Source organism: Geospiza fortis, unplaced genomic scaffold (assembly GCF_000277835.1).
Source record: "Geospiza fortis unplaced genomic scaffold, GeoFor_1.0 scaffold405, whole genome shotgun sequence".
Taxonomy (NCBI): Eukaryota; Metazoa; Chordata; class Aves; order Passeriformes; family Thraupidae; genus Geospiza; species Geospiza fortis.
In genome coordinates this window covers 2,350,963-2,372,412 of record NW_005054415.1, presented here as the reverse complement: position 1 = coordinate 2,372,412, position 21,450 = coordinate 2,350,963, and the positions used below count along the sequence as shown (strand labels likewise).

The 21,450-nt window shown below is 37.6% G+C and overlaps 1 protein-coding gene across 1 annotated transcript in view; it reads right to left on the bottom strand.

Moving 5' to 3' along the window:
- Nucleotides 1-21,450, bottom strand: part of CHD9 (chromodomain helicase DNA binding protein 9) — a 78,638-nt gene that overhangs the window by 53,396 nt on the left and 3,792 nt on the right. Inside the window, 1 exon segment of the mRNA XM_014309234.2 lies at nt 16,534-18,136. Within this exon segment, the coding sequence (XP_014164709.2) occupies nt 16,534-17,970 (1,437 nt within the window). The 5' untranslated portion in view covers nt 17,971-18,136.

Below are 21,450 nucleotides of genomic sequence, written 5' to 3'. Positions count from 1 at the left end.
GGGACAGCGGCCGAATCCCAGCCTCTGCCCTCAGAAACAGATTTTGCTCTACAATATACTTCTTGATTTTTTTAAAATTATTTTTCTTGCATTTACTTCATTACTATACGATGGTAAGAGTGACTATAAATCATTTGCTGACAGGCTTCCCTGCTTCCTACAGAAAATGGAAGAACTGCTCGGTTTTATCCCTCTGCCTCTGCCCAGACCTGCGGGACCCTGCGGTGGAGACCTCCTCGGGACACGGCTCTCTGGTAAGCGCCTCTTCATTCCCAGGTTGGGTTAAAGTGATATTTTTAAAAAAATCAGACAAGTTTTAAAAGGTGTTGTCAACATATCAAATAAAACCAAAAAGAAGATTGGGGTTTTTGCAAGGTTATTAAAAAAAACAAGAAGCTTTTGACAGCATAGCTCCATCCTAGCAATACCCTTGATTCTCAAAAGCCACTCAAGAAGAATGATGAAAGATCGGGACTTGATTTCTGTTTTTCTCCATATATACATATACCCTCATTTTGCAAGATATATGTTTTTCCATAGAAAATTTAAAATATGGCAAAGATTTTGAGATTAAGATCAGTCATTATTCTAAAAGGTAATTTCACTTCTATTTAAGATTAATTTCAAAATTAAAGTGCCTTGTCCAGTAGAAACACTAGTGGCACCAATAATTTAAATTGATTATTTTTTTAACAATACCACTTAAATTCAAGGATATTTCTGTAAATATGAAGCAGCATCACAAGGACAATTATCACATTTTAATTTTACTTTTGAAAACTCTAGCCAAGATGTTTCTACATTATGCTTACAGTAACTACAGTAAATTACAGGGATTTATCATTTAGGGTGATTATTTCATATCTTGGTAAAAATGGTAACTAATCAACTATTTCACATTTTGAGATCAGCTAAACAAAAAAAAATATTCCTAATGTATCCTGGGTATAATTTTAGCTCTAAAAGCCAAATGCTACTAAAGCCAGTAGTGTTACATTGGTCAGTTCTTGAACATTCCTGGGCCAGAAAAAAACAAACAAAAAATGCTTAATAATTAAGTAGGTAATCCAGAAATGGTGGCTTTTTTGTGAATCCTTTTACAGTCTCTTTCTAGATATTTTATCCTTTTAAAACAAAGTTTCTTTGCTGCATTTTCTCAGAGATCAAAGCTGCTTCCCAATTTATTCCTCAACACCATTTACTACACTCTTACTGTAGAACTGTGAGTATGCTGGCCGAGGCTCCTCTATGTTATAATTCCTCTGCGTCTTGCTCTGTACTATCCCTTCCGAGTTCTGTCTCCTGCACTGCACAAACATTAAGCTATTTGTTAGAAATCCCAGACCATGGGGGTTTTTTGATTTTGCTATGACATTTCTAACCACATGGAAATGACATTCATGAAGATGTAGGAAGGCACCAGCCAGCCATTCTAAGCCAAATAAATCTGTAATGAAACCTTCATCAAGAAAGTCACCATTGTCACAAAAACCAAAACTGGAAAGCAACACAAGTGTTTTGATATTAGAATGTGAACCATGCTTGCACTACAGAGGGCAGGATCTGTGTGTACTTAGCAACAAAAGCCATTTAATCCAGCAGCTCTTTTATTCTGCTAATAATTTCATTATTTGAAAACAGGCACAACTATAAAATGATTGAACAGTTGTAAATCATCATGCACATGAAAACCATTTCAAAGGTTCTCGAGCATCTACCAAAAAAAAGGGCAAAGCCTTTTGCAAGCTGAAAACACCCCTCCCCCTCAGTGAGACGGAACGCAGATAAAACATCCTATAGGAATATATCCTCACCAGTGGCTTACAAACCTATTCCATCTAGGATAAGAAAGAAATTTTTAACTGACAAACATATAGGTGACGGTGGAAAGGAAAACCCTGAGGCCACCGGGGTTTAAAACCTGAAGATTTTATTTGGAAAAATAGGTTTGTACTTTTCACGATTGCGAAGATAATCATCCAAACATGAGCGAATGCAAAGCAATGCAATGTTGTCCTTTGAGTCTGCACAGAGGGAGCTCCAGGGTATCTGCTGCTGCTAATGGCTTTGCCAAGCAGCAGCCGAGTGCAGGAAACAAGCCTCCTGTCAGTTCCCTGCTGCTCCACACAATCCTCTGGGCAGCAGGGAAATTGGCAGGAATCACCTCAAATTCACACCAAAGCTGCTGCCTGCAAAAGCCATCAGCAACAGCAGCAGGTATGGGCCCTGGTGGTGCTCACACCACAGAGCTGGCCCCAAAAAACACTCAGGGAACAGATCAGACAGCAGCTGTAGAATTCCCCACACATGCCCTGATCCCCAGCCAGGGGAGCATCTTTTTGGCACTATTCAAGGGAATTTGACATGCTGTCTCACAGGAGTAGAAGGTATACCCTACACATATCTGAATGATTTCTTAGTTAAACAATGTAAAAGCAGTGAAGTTACCAAGGAATATCGAGAAGCAGAATCATGACAGCATCTTTCCAATAGCCAACAGTACTCTGCTGAGTAGGCTTTTTGAAGAAAGGCATTTCCTCCAACCACTTTGTTGTGGTTGCTTAGGACATGCATTTGAAGACCTTCACTGGCATAACAGTCCTTCCCCCAGCAAGGACAAACCACCATCCTCAAAACTTACAGACATCAGGTTTTTCTCCTCTAAAGCCTAAACGCATTTTCCACAACAAGTCCTTCCTTCACATCCTCTGCATATCACTACAGAGGTAGCCCCAAGGAGAAAGCGAGTTTAACGCCAAAACTACTTCTACGTCCTAGAAAACCCTCCCAAATCCTGCCTTATCTGTTCCAATAGTAAAACATGGCTTCCACTGTAAGAACACCTTTCCTGCAGTAGGTATGGCCATTCACAATACAGTAGCATTATTTTCAATTCTGTGTGTGCACAAACCTTTCAGACTAAGTATCTCCCTGAAGTCACGCCCGTTCTTGATATATTCTAGGAGCTGACATGCTTTTCTCTGAAATTTTAACAAGTCACACATTTGTGATTGAATTATACAAGGCACTTCATTGAAATAATGTTTTTCACTTGTGGATCTACCGACCACTTAGATTAGCTACCTAACAGCTAAATCATAAGCTAAGAGCATTAAGAGCTAAATTGTGACCCTAAGGAGTGTAACAACAGAAAGCTAAGGTTTACATGCCTTGAGTGGCTCTTTCACTCCTGCTGGTAGCAGTACACACCTGCAGGACGATGCTCACACCAAGTACTGTCTGCCTTGAAAGCCTAACAAGTTCCTGACAGTCCATCAGGTCCTCAGGAAATCAAGATGACCTTGACATCAACTGCACTAAAAGCAGCTAAAATTAGCCACCTGGAAACTTGATCTTCATGCATTACTACATCACCTTTGTTCACATTTATTACTAAACAAGGCATCTCTGTGCATGTCGAGTCAACAAACAGGATGAATATCAGAACCAGAGTACAGATAAATAAATTTCATGACTTAAAATAATCAATAGTTTGGAGACTTTGTCCAAGTTAGCTTCTCATTTTTCACATTATAATCACATGAAAACTGCAGTTGCTTTTAACTCATTGCAGTGAAAAATCTTAAAGGTATATTCATTCATCATTTGAATTATAAAATTGTATTTAGGAATGCAACTTTTAAAAACCCCCAAAGCATGAACTCAACTCAGTGACTTCTGAATTCCATACTAGCACTCTGAACTTCTTTCCTCTAGAATAGTCTGCAGAAATAAGTCCTCTCGTGACTTTTAATGGTCGATTTATAATTAAAAAGGTTATCTATTAAAAAAAACCCCAAAAACTCACAGCCTTGACAGAGTCCATCTGTAGAAGATTACCTACAATATCCATATTTATCACCCCACATGTATGCAGAAAAACATTGCCTTTGCTGAATGGCAATCCCAGCAAAAGATGTAGTTTTCTTTAGACAGTAAACTGAAATGAGATTTTCAGTTAATCAGGCTACTTCTGCACAACTAATGGGAAAATCACCTAAATATGCAGGAGGGTTTCTTTTCTCCAGAGACAACTCCCTCCAGAGTTCCTTCTGAACTGCTATTTATTTTCTTGTTCAACAGTTGCCCCACACCATCTGCGTTTAATAGAAACAGAATTTCAAGACATAGATTTATGAAACCTACCCCAATATAAAATAGACATGTACAGATAGATTAAAAAAAAACAACAAAACAAAAAGACACCAGGGAGAGTGTTTTTCATCTTCCATACTTGTTATCTATAATGTTGGTAAATGAATGGCTGACAATTACAGCACTGTGGCCAGACAACAGTTTTTATCTGTGTAACAGTCACTTCAGAACATACATCTGTGATTTGGGGTGTGAATGTGGTTTATGCCTCACAAGGCACTTAGCATCATGCTTACAACCACGTTTTAAATTTCTGTGGAAATGAAAACGCTAATGGAAGGGTCAGCAACCTTAAACTAGTCATGTTTCTAAGATGAAACATGCACCTGTTGGCACGTCACACTCTCTCTGCATAATGTGTTGTTTCACATCTCAGTGCTGCAGAACCCAGTAATAGTATCACTAATCATGTTTTGCCACCAATATAGTGAAGATACCATAGCTGGCATTAGTAGCAGCTTCTTAACCAGTGACCTGCCTTATCATTCATGGGGGGAAGATCAAGCTATGTCCATGGAAGCAGCTGCTAAGCTGGGCCTGCAGCAGAGGCAGCATTGGAAGTTACAGGATGAGTCTGCAGCACACATTTTGCTTCCATTTGGAAGAGATTGTTTGAAGAAAGTATTTTGGGGCTCAGTGCCAAATATAGTTAGAATATTTTGCTGAATATTTAGTAGTGGTATGAAAACTGTGTGTAATTTGCACGGGAACTCTTAAAGGAGGCACTATGTACTGGAGCATGCTAAATTGCCAGGAAATGAAAGAAATTGAGAACTTCATCCCGCTTGCTCTGCCAGGCTGCTGCATTTAATGTGTTTCAGTTTTCAGTGGCTTGGTGTTCTGTGCCCATCAGGTACCCACTTTTCTTCGGTTCCAATCTGTAATGTAAGAGCTATTTGGAAAATGGCAGACAATGCCAACACAAGCTACTGCCTCAGCAAAACTTGTCAGTGTTCTCTTTCACAGGCAGAGCCAGAACATGTAAGGCTAAGCCTGCAGGTAAGGCTGATCCCTAAGGGCACACTTGTGGTGCACTATGGCAGTATCACTATAATTACCAGGAGAAAACCATGAGCTCCTGTCTCTGAAAAAAATGTTATTATCAAATCCAAGACACCTGGTAGATGCACCACCAGTGAGTTACTAAGCTCAGATCAAATTCACAGTCATGCCATACCTCTACCTCTATTTTAATATTTTCTTCTTTAAACTAAGGGCCAAAATAGTCTAGCAAAAACCTTATTCTTTCTTGCATTCTTGCCCAATCCTAACCATACAAATTTTGCAATTACTTGACTCCTTAAGCAACAAAGATGACTAAACTTCTACTCTATAAAAAGGCAATTCAGGTTTCAGTTCACTGTTTGAAACAAGTCTTATGTGGGCATCTGGAAATAAATCTGTAAAATACTTAAATAAATAGTTACAGACAAGAAAAATCAAAGAGATATTTCTGTTTTAAAAAAAGTAGCCATTAGGGTTCAAAATCCCTAGTAAAGCTCTAAAATATCTTTGATCCACTGAAATCTAACATCATCCAACACCTTCTTGGACAGTACAGATAAGAATTTGCTTCTTCTGGAACACATGCACATACATATGCCTGATTTTACAATTGGAAAAGATTATTTAACATGTAAAGCCAGATAGCTTCTATCCCCAGCTTTTTTTTAATGGCCTTTTAAACTCCTGAAAAACATAACGTTAGCTGAAACTGCTCTAATTTAAGATGACAAAATCCCTTTAAATGATGATTTAAAGGTAAAATAATGAAGAATTGACTGCAGAAGTCTTCAGAACAGAAAACAAAATTGCAACAAACTCAAAATTCAACTGGATTTTTAAAAGTTGCCACTTACCCACCCATGTTCTATATGACCACCACTTTTGTATGCCACTGAGAGAGTTATTTTCTCATGGGTTTTTTCTTACCAAACAGAGAAGAAGACAAGACAAAAACCCACCCAAAACTACCTTCAGAAAGAACATCACATGAAGAGCTTTCCCATTAGTCCTAACATCCAACACAGCTTCACAATATATCACAAACAAGCCAATATATCACAAGCACGCCAATCACACTAAAGACCAGCACAGCCTCCATCTCTGGAGCAAGAAAAAGCAACAGGACTTTAATGGTCCTTGGTTCTTGTTAAAATTTCAGTTCCAGTGTTCCCTCTACATCTCTCATGGAAGTGGACTTGTAAGAACACATTTTTCTGATTGAAACAAAACCCACTTTCATCCCTAGAAAGTTTACTGCTGTCAGTATTTCCTTCCACTATCCCCCAGTTGTTCCACTCTCTTCTCAGTTTGTTATCAGCCCAGACAGAGAAGACATTCCAGATGTGAAGGGTTGTAAACTGCACAACCCTCCATGGTCTATTCTTGGTACTCTTGTGCTACTTGGAGGAGTCACTGAACCCGCTGAAGGGATCAAAGGAAGGGCAGGTGGGCAAGAACTCTCCAAAGCAGCAGGAAGCTGCCCACCTTTTGTCTCTGCCTCACTTCTGCAAATACCTACAGAAAGGGAAGTCAGGCTAGGTCAGAGAAACAGCCACACACTGGACAAAACACAGAGGTGGGTTTTCTTCCACAGCATGCTTCAACAGCCCAATTTACCAAATTCTGCTCACATTTTATAATACATTGAGTGCAATGGTAAAAACCACTTCAATTAGAAGGTAAGTGAACCAGCTTATTCAAAGTATAAAGGCTACTGGAAAAACATGCTGCAATGGATCACTATCTTGGTCAGTCCCCAGGAAATGATCCTATGATAATATTGGCAGCCTTCTTTTTAACTTTTTCCTGTTTTTAAAGTATGCATTTTCAGTGCTTGTTTGTAGCAGAACAATGAAGTATTGTTGACAGGATGACAGATGTGAAAAATAGGTATCATTTGATTAAGAGGGAAATACCAATCACGAAAGAGCTTTAAATCAAAACAGATTGCATATTCAGAAAGGCTAGCATGTAACAACTCTCTGTGCAATAGTTTTATTCCCTAGAAGCAGTTAAGTTTAAAAGTTTACCTAATCTTTGAACATGGCTTTTTTTTTTGTAGTACTCAGTACTTTACAGAGTATCCAAAATATTTTCAGCATTCAAAATTTCAGTGAGATTAAAAAAACCCAGCACTTAACATTAAACACAGCACTTAGCACTAAAACATATATGACAGAAATTGGGAAAATTATTTTTAACATCAACAGCTGGGGAGTCACTAATATCAGTACTGACTGCACAGCATATTTCCATTTAAATCAAAGAGGGGGCATAGTTCTTCCACTTCAATTCAAAACAACTTACATATTTTTTGTTTCAGCTTCAATGAACTATTTTAACAGCTTTTTATGCCAGAATCTTCAGTTCAAAAGAGTCCTTTAGCATATATGCTAACCTAATGAAACTACTCCCCTAGAATCTAGTTTTCTCAATTAAATATTCATTAACAAAATCCTTCCCCCTAGTTAAGGAGTAAAACAAGATGCCTAAAGAAAAGGAATTTATCAAAAAGGGTGACGGTTCAAAAATAAAAAGTTCCAAGTCAGAGGATACTACTGGAGAACAACAGTTTGATTTCAGGCAAATGAAACCCAAAAGCAAACAAACCAAACTGTTTTTTCCCCAAAATAAATTTCTATAAGATTTCTAGAGAAAGAATAGCATCCAAGAGCTTCACAGTAATAACCACAAAATAACTTTTGGTAAGCATCAAAAAGAAGTAAGCATCAAAAAAAAAGTTGCAAGACAGGTTTCAAAAAATTACTGCTATGGTTATGTTTCTAACCTCAACTGAGTCTGGCTACTAGCAGAAGTGCCAGGACTAGCCCCACTATAAAGGCCAAGAAAAGAGAAATTCTTATCTTCAACAGAGCTGAAGTCAGCAGAAGCTGTCACCAGCACAGAGCAGAGTGACAGCCTGGTTAGAGACCAGTGTGCTGCCAAGGGCATCCCCAAGCACCATCATGAGCAGGAGCCCCTCTGTACCTTTGTCCCCAGCAAGCAAGGCTGGGTCACCATTTCTGAAATCTAAAATCACTCCAAGCCTGAACACCATTGCAATTAAACCACATGAAGTCAGCAAGCACACTGGGCAGGCACCAGAAAACACATCTCCTGTGTGGTGCTGGAGTTGATCAGATTTCAAACACTACAGGATTGCATGTCAAGGAATCCTCCAAAGGATGATATAAATAGGAGCTACAATACAGACACATCAAAATAAATTTGCCTAATCTAGTTTAAAAATTGTTCTTACTGAACTCAGAGACAGTAAGACACATGTCTGGTTTTGTCACTCAGATGTTCCTTAAATAATTTACCTGCCTTCCCTGTGATGGCTTGGGTTCTCTAACAGCTGGTTTCTGCTTTTAAGAGTTTCAAGGACCAAAGTTCCTGCTACAACAAAGCTTACACATCAGGCTGAGCCATACCTAGACCTAATGGACAACTGCTGCAATGACTTAAAAAACAATGCATGTGCACTGCGTCTTCTTATCCTTCTGAGGAATACAAACAGGTACTGGAAGCCATAGTATGTTGCAAGTCTCAAAAAGCACAAGAGTTATGCTTTTCTTGTGAGTTTGCTTAAAATATGATTAAAGAAATCTCTGTATTGTGGTGCTCATTATAAAAATAAGGTACAGTGAAACAATTCCTTTTAAGATTACTTAAGATTATTTTAAAAACCTATCAGTAGGACTATTGTTTTGAAACGATGTTTCAAACTCTGAGAAAATACAAAAAAATCTCAGAACCACAATATTTGCAATGGCTTCTTTAACACTTAGGCTAGCTTCTCTTTTCTTTCCAAGATATCAACTATAACTAAATTGTGAGGTCATGAGTATCTCTTAAAAGAGGCTATGAAATTAATTCTGGTTTGCAATTCAATATGCTGCTCAACAGCATTATGTACACATACATGATATGCTACTAACATTGAAATTATTTTCAAATACAGGCTAACTCCTGAGCAGGCAGTATGTAAAAGATGGGAACAGTTTCAGGAGATATAAATTAAAATGCTTGCCCTTCACAGTAAGATATCAAGGGAACAAAAAACTCAAGTACAAATACAAGCCAAATAGTCCACACAAAAGAAAACCTGCCATTTATGAAAGAAAAATCAATCTCTGCTACAAATTACACAGCTTTCAAAAGTGTAAGACTTGTCATCTTTTCTAGCCTAAAGCTACATTCCTAGCTTCATTTATCATGCTTACTGAAATCAGCATTAGAATTCTCGGTCTCATCATCCTAAGAATCCCACTAATTTATATTTATTAGCCTTAAGAGTTCCCAAATTCAATCCACTCAGCACCTGATGATAAACACTCTCTTAGAAATCTGTGTAACCAGGAAATTGAGCAATTTTTTTAAAACCTGATAATAAACAAAGAAAACAATACCTCTCCAGATGTGGGAGGCTGTTTGGGAAACAAAGTGTTGAAAATTATTCTGATCTGTCTATATATTTAGAAGTAACATAACAGCTAAAAGAAATTGCAAAACCTGAGTGCACAAAACACACAGGCATCTGAAGAAAAGCCACATGAATTCCAAATGTATCAGATTGTCTGGCTTCAAAACCACACTACTGGTTAACATCTTTACAAGTTCTGCTGCTCTTTCAGTAATAACACTTCACTAACACTTCATGAAGTGTTGATTTTCTATAAAATGTCTCAAGATAAAATGCTGCTCTGGAAGTTTTACCGGCAATGGTATGTTCTTAGCCACTCAAAAATGCAGAGTCTAGATAACAGTGTTAGTTAAAGCAGGTTAGTGGCTACTGGAGCCAATGGACAGTGCCACAGTGAGTCCACTTGCACTGTCTTTGCATTTAGTGCTGGAGGCCCACACACAATTATTTTGCCTGTACTGGAGAAAATAATGCCTCCACTCCTTCCTCTGTCACAGAATCACAGAATGGCTGAGGTTGGAAGGGAGCTCTGGGGATCATGTAGTTCCAACCCCCTAGGACAGGCTGCAAAGGGTGGTGTCCAGACAGTTCTTGAGTAGGAGCCTCCAGAAGTTCTCAGGGCAGCCTGTTCCAGAGCTGTCACCCTCCCAGTAAAGCAGCTGTTCTTCATCCTTAGATGGAAGCTCCTGAGTTTCAGTTTGTGCCCCTTGTCCTGTCACTGGGCACCACTGGAATGAGCCTGGCCCCGTGCTCATGACACCTTCAGGTGTTTGTGTGCATTGACCAACTGCCCTGCACTGTGCTAGGGAACCTGATCCTGTGCAACTGAGAACTGAACCAGAACTTGGATTCTGGAAAAACACTCTTGACAAAAAAAGGGCAAAGTTTCTCTGTACCTGAAGAAGTTTCCCAGTGCAGTTCATAGCCCAAATGTTGCATTAACACAAGACAAAATGAAAGAATAAGAGCTTTTTTTTAAAAAAACTTTCCTGATAATTTATTAGAGTTTAGGCATATATTGAACTATAGCTTTAATAGCCTATAGAATGGGTTGCTGTCTTTAAAAGATAATTTAACATGGATTTTGTTTTCTATGTAATTAGGTACCACTTCTTCCAGATGCTAAGATTGCACAATTATATCTGTACTCTCACATTAATTAATTGCTTGGTAGTTTTTCAATGTTAAAAAGACACCTATTTCTAAATAGTTATTTAGATTATTCAACCACACTTACCCTGCATTATCATTAAAAAAATAATATCAATTCAACTTATTTTTATCAACTAGTCTCACCTTGCTATTTTACTCCTGCAATTTGACCCAGCCAGAAGCTTTCTTCCTATGCCTGCCATCTGTTAACTAATTTTTACAAAAATGCTTCTCTTTTGGCACATTTCAAAGACAATTATAGTGCTTATTTAATGAGTGTGCAATTATCCCAGGAAAAAATATATTATTATATTATGACAACCATTAAAACAGCAAGTGTTTAATTTTAAAGAGCAAACATACACAAAGAATTGGACAGCCTAATTATTTGACAAGTGATGAAGGTTGAGAGAGACCTTCTCAATAAAGGTTTAAGAAAAGCATTCATGATAGCAAAAAGATCCAAAAAATTGTGGAAAAAAATTAATTCCACTCAACAGAAATTACTAAGAAACTCATAAAGCATTTAAAACTGTAAAACAGATACTCTGGCACATTTTCAGTTTTCTGAAAAACCCAACAATTTTTGTCTTTCCCTTACTACAGTTTTATTTTGAAAGCCAAAACAGGGGAAATGAAAATAGAGACAATAAAAATTATACTCATCAATAAATGTGTTACAAATTTATCTCACAAACATGTACTTTCTTTCCCCAACCTAAGCAATTTGCAAATTAAAAAAATAAAATTTATAAAAGGTTTATATAAAACATATATAATATCTACAAAAGCAACTATAAATTGAACTATAAATAAAGCTATCAAAACATTGCTCTTTACATGATTAATATGTCATTGGCAAAAAGCCATAGATTAATAATGAAAACATTATATTATATACAGCTGTAATTTAGAACTTCATTCCAAGAACTGCACTACTTGGGCTCAGAGATGCTGCCCTGCTCTTCTCATTAACTCTGGGCATTTGACACAGCTTTGCCATGGTCAATCCCACCTGTTTGTGCAGGATTTTTTCAAATCACAGAAATTAAGCAAAAAAACCTGCAAAATATTGCACAAAGGTGATCAGTGAAGGAATTGTTTTCATTACTTCAGCATAGATGATAAATTTATTAGGTGCAGGGAATTCTGCTGCCTCACTGTGGTACAGGATTTACATTCCTATGAGGAAGGTAAAAAATGTTCTTGAGGCACAGAAAATTAAATCCAGTGCACACAACTTGTAGAAATGCTTAAAAAGAAACTTCAGGCAAAGATTTACATTTGTTAATATGCTGTCACCCATAAAATTGACCCTAATTAAAGGAAAAATATAGGAACATTAGATATGCTTAGTGGGAGTTATACCACTACTATTCAACACTTTAAGAAGAATAATCCATGTTAGGGTTATGAAGGTTTTTTTAAAATTACAAGATATGATTTGTAATGAACCCAAATGCTTACTGGAACAGACATCTAGATTTCCAATCACAGAATCATTAAGGTTGGAAAAGACTCCCAAAATCATCAAGTCCAACTTTTGACTAGATACAAAGATGTGAAATGATGCAAACTAGAACAGATTTTCAGATGTGTATTTTGTTATGCTCAGTCTCACTGAATATTTCACTGCTTCCCAAGCCACATGCACATAGTAGCACCATAATTTAAAAATCTTGTATTGTACCAACTCTTAGGAGCCATAACCTATAAACTTACTATGCAAAATAGCCAGTCTCTTCTACAAAGAAGTTCTGTGTAGTATGATCAGTTCCTTAATTTAATATATTCCTTGTTACAGGCTTACTTAAAATTGAACCATACAGAATATGAGAAAAACACTCTAATACTATATTCTATCTATAAATATAGTAGATATATATACACACAAATCCTGTATGATTTATTTTGATACATTTCCATAACTGCTTATATATCAAGCAGCTGTCTGGACTTAGATCTCACAGTTAGCCAAGAAAGCACATCACTGCTTACTCTGTGTATCTCTCATAAAAGCTTCACAGTCCATGATTGTATATACAAGTAGAACAGCAACCAATAGCAGGATAAGAGTTTTACAAGTGGAGTAATCCAAGGGATACATGTCTACAATGAATTTAGAGTTGCTATAAAAGTGCCATGTGATAGCACAGTCAGACATGAACAGCCTGTGACAATTCAGGACATCTCAGCAGCACATAAATCTGGATGTGGATCTGGTGAGAGTTAATTCCCTCTCTGATGATAAGCTCATATATGAGGTTATGCCACTCTGATATATACAGATATCCTGGGGTACAGCACCACCCAAGCAATCATCTATGAGGTTCAGACTTTGCCAAACTTTCAACAAGGGCAAGACAAATCCTTTCAAAAACATTAGTGTCATCTATTTCTATAAAAGAAGTGGTAGGACAGCTCAGGCTTGCAGGCATAAAAGCACTTGCATGTTTCAAGTCAGTTTTTACACAAATTCATGAATACACTGAATTGTCAAGTTAGCTGCCAAACTTTTAGTCACAAAAAGGAAAAAAAATTAATTACGTAATTTAAGAACTAAGACTACCACCTAATCCTATAGCACTTCATATTATTAATGAAATGTTATTTTTCATCAGTGTATTTTTTATTTTCATGTTATTTTTAATCTCAATTCCTCTGCTTTCATGTGTGCAGCCAGAATACATAACATACACAGTGAGACAGCTGTAATCTTCTCTAAGGACAGTTTATACTTATCTTTCCAAGAGTTTATACTTCACATTATTTTTCCAACAGTTTATACTTATCTTTTCAACTTCCTTTTTCTTCTAAAGATGTAAAACAATGTTGAAGCCTTTTTTATCCTTCTGAGAAGCAAATAGATTATTTAGCCTTAGCAAACTCAAAGCAGTTTTAAGTGAAGTTAAAAGAACAGAAGTCTTGTATTAGTCAAAGTTAAGACTACAGGAGTCTTCAGCATTTCACTTTACTTTCTGTTCTCAAACTAACTCTGATGAAAAATGCATGATGTAAAATTAAGGGTGCAATTTATTTACAATTCTGATCTAATTACAGCAGAAAGCATATTAGCACTATAAGACAGTCTTTTTAATTCTGCAGCATTATTACACCGAACAGATTGTATTAATTTTTAAATTAATTTCCATCAAAAGAATAACCATACAAGTAAAAATGTTATGAGTATGCTTGCTCTCAAATACTGAAACAAGTATTTAATGGTCTTCCTTAATTTAAATAACCTCAGTCTAAATATGGTTAAAGATCTTTGGTTGTCTAATATTGGGTCAGTTCCAATACCTACAGTTCATTAATATAATAACTTCATTATATTTCATAAAATAAAGTTATTCTTTCTGAGAAAACACCAACCATTTTCAAACTGAAACTGTCAAAAAAAAAAACCCAACTAAATTCACTATTAATTGTTTCTTCAATATGTACTAGAGCCAGTGTGAAACACTGTCTTGTTAAAAAATTTAAGGTTCACCTTAACTACTACATGTGAAACTTGTTGAAATCCCTTCCCAACAGACTCCTACCTGAAGTCAACCAGTTTTAAGATGAAAATTCCTTCCCCCTTCACCCCATCTTTTTCCTCCCTGGTTAAACTGCACACATTTGTAAAAAGCTCTAACAGAAGGAACTCATCTTGAACTTGAAATTCTAAAAAGAGATCAAAGAATAGACGTGAGAATTACAACTAAAGCCCTTCTTAGAATTGTAGTCAAAGGACAGATCTGAAACACTTCAGTAATTGCCATACTTTTCCATTACTATTCATACTACATACTCCACTGATTTAAAGAGGCTTCTACATGGTTTGCCTCTGTGCATTCCTCAACAGTTTGACAGCTACCAGTTCACAACCAGTTTCTGAAGGAAACATTAAACATCTGTCCGACCAGATAAACTCAAGGTCAGAATCCAGTTTATACAATTTATTGCATACCCCAAAATAATAAAAACCAAACCAAGCAGTTTTATAACTATCTGGCTTCCGGCTGTTTTATTTCAAAGAAGAAAAACATTAAAATTTCAAATACTGCAAAGTTGTTTTGTTCTCACACCATGATAAAAACAAAACCAAACCCCTAAACTTTAAAGGCTCTCCACAGATCTCACAACTTTCCCTCTATTTCTTGATACAAAATGCTAAACTGATGTCAGTAAGATCGAAGCAAGTCCAAAAAGGTTCTGACAAATACAAAAGTCACAGCACCAGAAAGTTTTATTAGACCTGCTTTTCATTGCCTGGCTTATATCCCACACGCTCCTCAAAAATGATACTAAGCCCTGGGTTTCTCACCACCCCCACTTTTCCTGGAATCCATTTCCTCTTCACCCTTCACCCCAAGTATGCTCAGGGAGCCCAAAAGCCTGCACACCCCTGTTCCCAGCCCCTGAGCTGCTGCCTGGCAGGGAATGGGGCGCTGCTCCCACGGCAGGGCTGCGCACACGCACACACACACACACACTCACCAACAGGATCACCTTCATCACCTTCCCCTGCGAGCTGCTGGAGCCTGGGTCTTCACCTTACCGAGATCTCTGACAAGAAAGGCTACTTGGGTGCACCCTCTTTCGGTTTTTTAGGCAGGGAAGGAGAAAGGCAATGTTTATCAAAACCAACAGATTGCATCTACTGCATCATTCAGTTAATCAAGCTCATCTGAACCGCACTGCTGGATATCCATGTTCCATTAACATCACCCCACAGTTTACAGAAAAAGTTTCACTGGTAGGAATTGACAATTACACGCTCCATAAACATAAGCAGAAGTTGTAATGGAGAAGCAATCTACTGAACCAAGACCAAAGATTAGGCATGTTAAGCCCTTATCTCTACGCTAATGATCTAAAATTAACAGGGGGGAAAAGAAAAATGTTACATTGTCTCCTTCACTGGCCTGTGTCCTACAAACGAAAAGAATCAAAAGTCAGTAGTTAAGGTTCTTGCCTTCCCCATTTTTTTTTCCAGAAAGACAACATTCTGGTTTCTCAGGTAGAGAGAATATTGGCAGCAAGAATACAGAAGTAACAGTTACTTAAACCTTTTTAAAGCTGCCTGCTGTAAATTATGTTTGATCGTCAGAGTTGCATCTGTTTTGAAATGCACAGACTGAAAAATAGCAAACAGTTTTTATGTCATCTTGTCCTCCTCGTGGAGGACTCAAATACTTGCAGTAGATGGGCACATTATACTAAAACAACTGCTGATTTTTTTGGTATAGCCAAAAGTAACAAAATCCAACATACACACAGCTTTTTATATGTTTTCTATTATTATTGAACACATGAAAATCAAGAATAATAAGTGTATAATTTTAGGCAATGAGCATGAGTGCAAAGACACAAAGCAAAGGACAGAGCAACAGCATAACCACAAGTCTTGCAGGAAATCAGCCATACAAACCTTACCAAGGGTCTTAAAAACATGTTTCTCTAAGTAATTTTCAAGACAAAAAGTCATTATATTTGCATCAAAATCATAAACCAATAAATTTTCTCTGTTGTACTTCAGAAGTACAAGCAGCAGAAGGAACAACTCCATTTTATCTGAATAAGATCATGTAGTGTTTTCTGCAGTGATAGGAAAACAACAGGAGAAAGCAATGTCCGTATCAAGTGGTTAGGTTTTTTCCCTCCTTAACAAGACTTCTTCAGGGCCAAATAACAGCTCAGAGACTTCAGTTATCATGCTTTGAGTCAAGCACCAGTCACTATTATTCATTTCACCCCATCAACCAAATCAGACGGTTCAAACCCCCACTCCCCAAATCTCTACATACCTGTCCTTGTAAGGTTGCACGACTTCTGCCCTGCAGGTGCTGATTAGAAACTGAAGAATGCCAAGGATGGATCTGAGTTTGAGACGGTGCCCGAACGAGTTCGGATGACGGTGTCACTTGCTGTGGGGTTATGTGGTGTTCCAGGTCATGCTCTAAAACATGGCTTGTGCTATCCTGAACAAAGGCAGAGTCATCAAACTGTGGCAGAAGATCTTCCTGTAAGAGGTCATCCGGGTCAAGTCCTGTGAATGGTTCACTGTGAGTCTCCACTTGATGAAGTAAATTGTCATCTAAAGATGTAAAACCGTTGCTTTCAATAGGGTCGGTGAAATGGCTTATCTGAGAAGCAGAACCAGTAGAAGCTGGAAAATTAATATTCACAGGAGAGAGTTTCGAACTACTAAAGTTGCCCTGAGGATGCGCAGAATGCAACATTTGAAAAGTACTTGAATTCAAAGTTGTGTTAGGATTCAACATGTGCTCGGTTGTTTCTTGCTTGGTCCCTGTTTGAGATGTAAAGGCATCACTTCCAGTGAAGTCAGAGATAGAGTGTGTCTGCTGGCTAGTAGAAAGAGCTGTTGTAGGCTGAAGAAGGCTGGTAGGAGAAATGTGATTATTAGAGTAGGAATACGGAGATGAAAATTGTTGACTATTACTGACAGAACATGGAGTAATAGTTGGGGACTGTCCATCAAAATTTCCTTCTTGATTCCCACAAAAATGTATCGAAGCACTTGCAGTTTGAGAAAACTGTTGAACAGACAGAGGCTGCTGTGAAGTCGATGGATTAGAAACTGAAGGTGGGTGGTTAACACTGACTCTGAGGGAAGTAGACACGTTAACTTCCATGAAGTCTTTTGGCTGACTCAGAGCATCCTGCCCCGTGCTGTTCCTGCTCTGCTGCGGCCGTAGCGAGGCACACTGATGCTGTGGTTCATTAGCCTGAAATAAGGCAAAGTCATGGTGTGCTACAAAGCTTTTGTTTTGCTGCATAGACTGAGAATGTCCTTGGTGAAAAGGGGACCCATTTTGATTCGAAACAGTCGTGGCAGTTTGATGACCCCACATAGGACTACCATCGGCCACATCTGGAAACATCCCATTGGACTGGTTTTGCGGATGAACTGGTGAACAATTGAACTGAGAGTGTGGTGATAAGACATTGTCAGCTGAGCTATTAAAAGACTGATTTACTGAGTGAAGCTTCAGTGAATCATACTGATTCAGCTGATCAAACTCACTCATCTTTTGTTGATTTTGAGCATCTTGCACATGGTTCAGTGAGTCTATGTGCAAAGGTTCAAATTCTGCACCCAAATTCAATTCATCAACAAGTGAAACAGGTCCAGGTTGAACAAAGGCATCATCTGACAAACCTTCTAAGGTCTCACTAAAAAGATTGGCATCATCAAAAAAATCCATCATAGGATCAGTCATCTTGAGAGGTCTGTTCTGCTTTTGCTCTCAACTCCAAATGGAGTCAATTTTGTCTCTCCACAGTGAACAGAAACAAATGACATCCAGCGGTCACCACCTTATCCAAGGCATGCCAACAGCCATTAGTGCTTCTGATGAAACATCTGTCTTCAGGTGTTAAAGCATCCTGAGAGGGAGAGCAGTGGGGGGGGGAAAGAAAAACGGAAAAATTTAATTACTCTCCTCATCCTTCCTGACCCTTCCCAACAGTTTTAAGGGTATTTGATACTTTGCTCATAACTAGCTACACCGAAAATCAAGTAAGTTATTTTTGCTTGTACTTGATGCCCTGTGCAGGTTTCATAATTTTTACCCCTTATAAAAATATGTTTTAAATGTAATGGTTTTATTTATTTTATTCACTCAGAGCAGAGTTTTAGATTCTCCTTGGTCATATTCATTAAAACTACCAAATTGCACCAGAATTGGGTTTTAGTGCTCCAGGATTAGAATTTGTTTATAGCAAAGAAATCATAAATATGTGAGATGTATGTAATAATTCCGTGTACTTAAACAAAATAACATGAAAGTTTATAAACCACATTTAAGTTAAGGCTTAATTTCATTAGGAGAAACTGGGATACTTTGTTTCTTCTATTTAAGTTGCACTATGCAAGGTCCTGAGAAACTGTATTTTATCACACGTAGGACATAACAGAATTTTCTTAGAAGGAAAGACAAGAGAATGAATACAGTGATACAAAGAAAACACAAAAAGAACAAGCTTTGGTTCAAAGGAGTTTGCACACCTAGTTTTGAAACATTTGAAACCATATATTCACAGTATCACTGTGTGATCACCAATTAATTGATTTGTAGTGAGGGATTTAAGGAGAATTGAAAAGCATGGTAAATTTAACTTTAGCCTAAAACCTCCCACATTTGTAGTGTAATCAAACAGAATGGGAAATGACTGAAAATGTGTGTCTGTGATAATGTACCTCCCCAGATAACTGGTAACTCTGTAGAATAGGGAAGCAATCACTTTAAATGAGCACCTTCATAGAAAATTAATTTATCCTGTCAGTACATACATCTAATTAAAGAGAAAAAAAAAAGGAAAAAAACCAGACACAACTTTTAATTCCTGACCCTCCCATTAAAGCTCACCTTCAATTGCAATTCATCATTAATGAATTTTCCTAAGAATAAAATGAGTATAGGATCCTTCCAGAAATGAACACCCAGTAAATCTGAAATATTCTCTGATGGAAAAGGTTCATGCTGAGCCTGCTAAGCCCAAAGTACTTGGCAAGCTGATGAGAACCCATTCTGCATATACTCCTAAGCCACTGAGGGTGGTGTGGCCATAGTCAGAATAAAGCCAGACTTAAATTCACAAACCTCCTTTAGGGTTTGAGTATATGAGACTTCTGGTGTGTACAGAGAAGGACAGAGGGATCCTGTCTCATCCTGAGAGACACTGATCAGGTATGGTGTCAGTGAGGAGAACAAGGATGATAAAAAAGAAGTGACAGAAGCTTAGGGAGATGACACCTCAGCACAGCAAAGCTGCTGTGGACCCCAGATTATACATGTGCAAGTTATTGCTTAAAGTTGGGATCTCAGAAAGTCCCAAGATAAAGAAAGCATTAATATAAATTAGACCTCATTATCTTCTAACACTGATTAAGTTGTCTACTTACAAATAAATGCAACATAATGATGACTTTCCCAGAATGGAACACCTTCCAATAGATGACAAACAAGCAGCAGGATCCAGGTAGAAGGTCTGACATGGGTTATAGCACTGCTAATATAATGATATCTCATCCTAGTTTATCTCAACACAAAAGATAAGTCAGGAGAGAGCTATTTTACCAAGGATGTACAATCATTAACTAGTATACATGCTCTTAGCTAGAGAAGTCTAGAACTACTCAACAGGACTAAAAGCACCCTGTATTTAAAGTCATATACACCAGACAATCTCTTCCTGTTTTAATGACTGTGTCCCTTTACAGTATGTAAATGGAGAAAGCTTACAGAGCAGCTGGAATTACTGCAGCACACTCAGAACTGGCCTCACAGAAATTAACTTCTTGGCTCAAAAACCAAGAAACACTTTCCATCTTCATTTTTCCTATTTCCTTTCAGTATAAGGAAAACAAAAGAGGAAATAATGAACAAGTAATATGAACTCTCCTTTTAAAATGCTACAGTTTTATAACACAAATAAATCTTGGCAGGTATAAATAGGAAAAATAACCTGAAGATGTCAGCTTTGCTTCAAGGATCCAGGAGAGCTGGATAGCACAGATGAATTTCCAAACTGAGACATCTGAAGGCTAGATACATGAGAAACCTCTCCCAGCTAATCAGACCAACATAAATTTATTATGAAGACAGCTTCTATGTAAAGTGGAGATTGTGAAGTGACAAAAAACCCCCCAAAATAACTCTACCAACCAACCACCCAAACTTCTTGTGGAAAGAATACCACTATCAATAGCCTGAACACAAGTCTGCTGCAAAGAGAGTTTGGGTTTTGACAAAGGTTTTGACTTTTACCCATAGTCTGCAAGGAAACTTTATGTCTATCTTATACCAGAAGAAAAGGAAAATATCTATTTCACAGAATACATCAAAAAACCTGAACTCATACAAAAACATAAGGGAACAGATAGCAAATTTCACTCTGAAAACAAAGTGGGGGTAGCAGTAAAAGGAATATAATAAAAAAATCTAATGTGTTTTATTTCATGGCATTTTTGACTACTTTTGCTGATGTGACAACAGAACACAAGATAGTCTAGTTATAAGCAAGTAAATCAGGTGGAGCTTAAGCACTTGACCATGATAGCCACACTTTCAAACTTTGATACATGAGGTAGCATCACTGCTTCACATGACTGATCTGTGACAGTACCAAAGATAAGAGAAATCAGTGACTTTGGTAGCCATTTTTTCTCAAAAGAAGTTGAAACCATGCCTATTCAGAAAAGTAACAGAAGCCATCTCAGAGAGAAGCTATGGACAAGTTAGCAACCACAAGGAATTAAAACAAGTCATAAAAGCATGACATAACAGAAATCCAGATCATAGTCAGGGAAGAGTTTTGTAGTCAGGGAAGAGTTTTACATTATATACTTGCAAAGGCTTTAGTTTGGGGGATTTTTTAGGGAAGCAATGCAACCAGGCATAACAAACAAGAAGTCTGCTAGGGACTGAAGAAATCACTGTATTTGCTAAATTCTATGTAGCATGCAACAGCATGACAGCTTTGCAGGTTGCTGTGATTTGCCCATCTATCAGCAGATGGAGTACTGCATCAAAAAAGGTGCATGGTAAAACCCAGACACTCAAAAAACGGATCACTTCTGCACAATATTTAGAAATAAGACATTCCCTTACCAATATTAAAAGACAATTACACTGTCATTACTTGTCAGATTTTAACTAAAGCTTTAGCCAAGTTCAAAAAGCCGAGTTATTTAATTA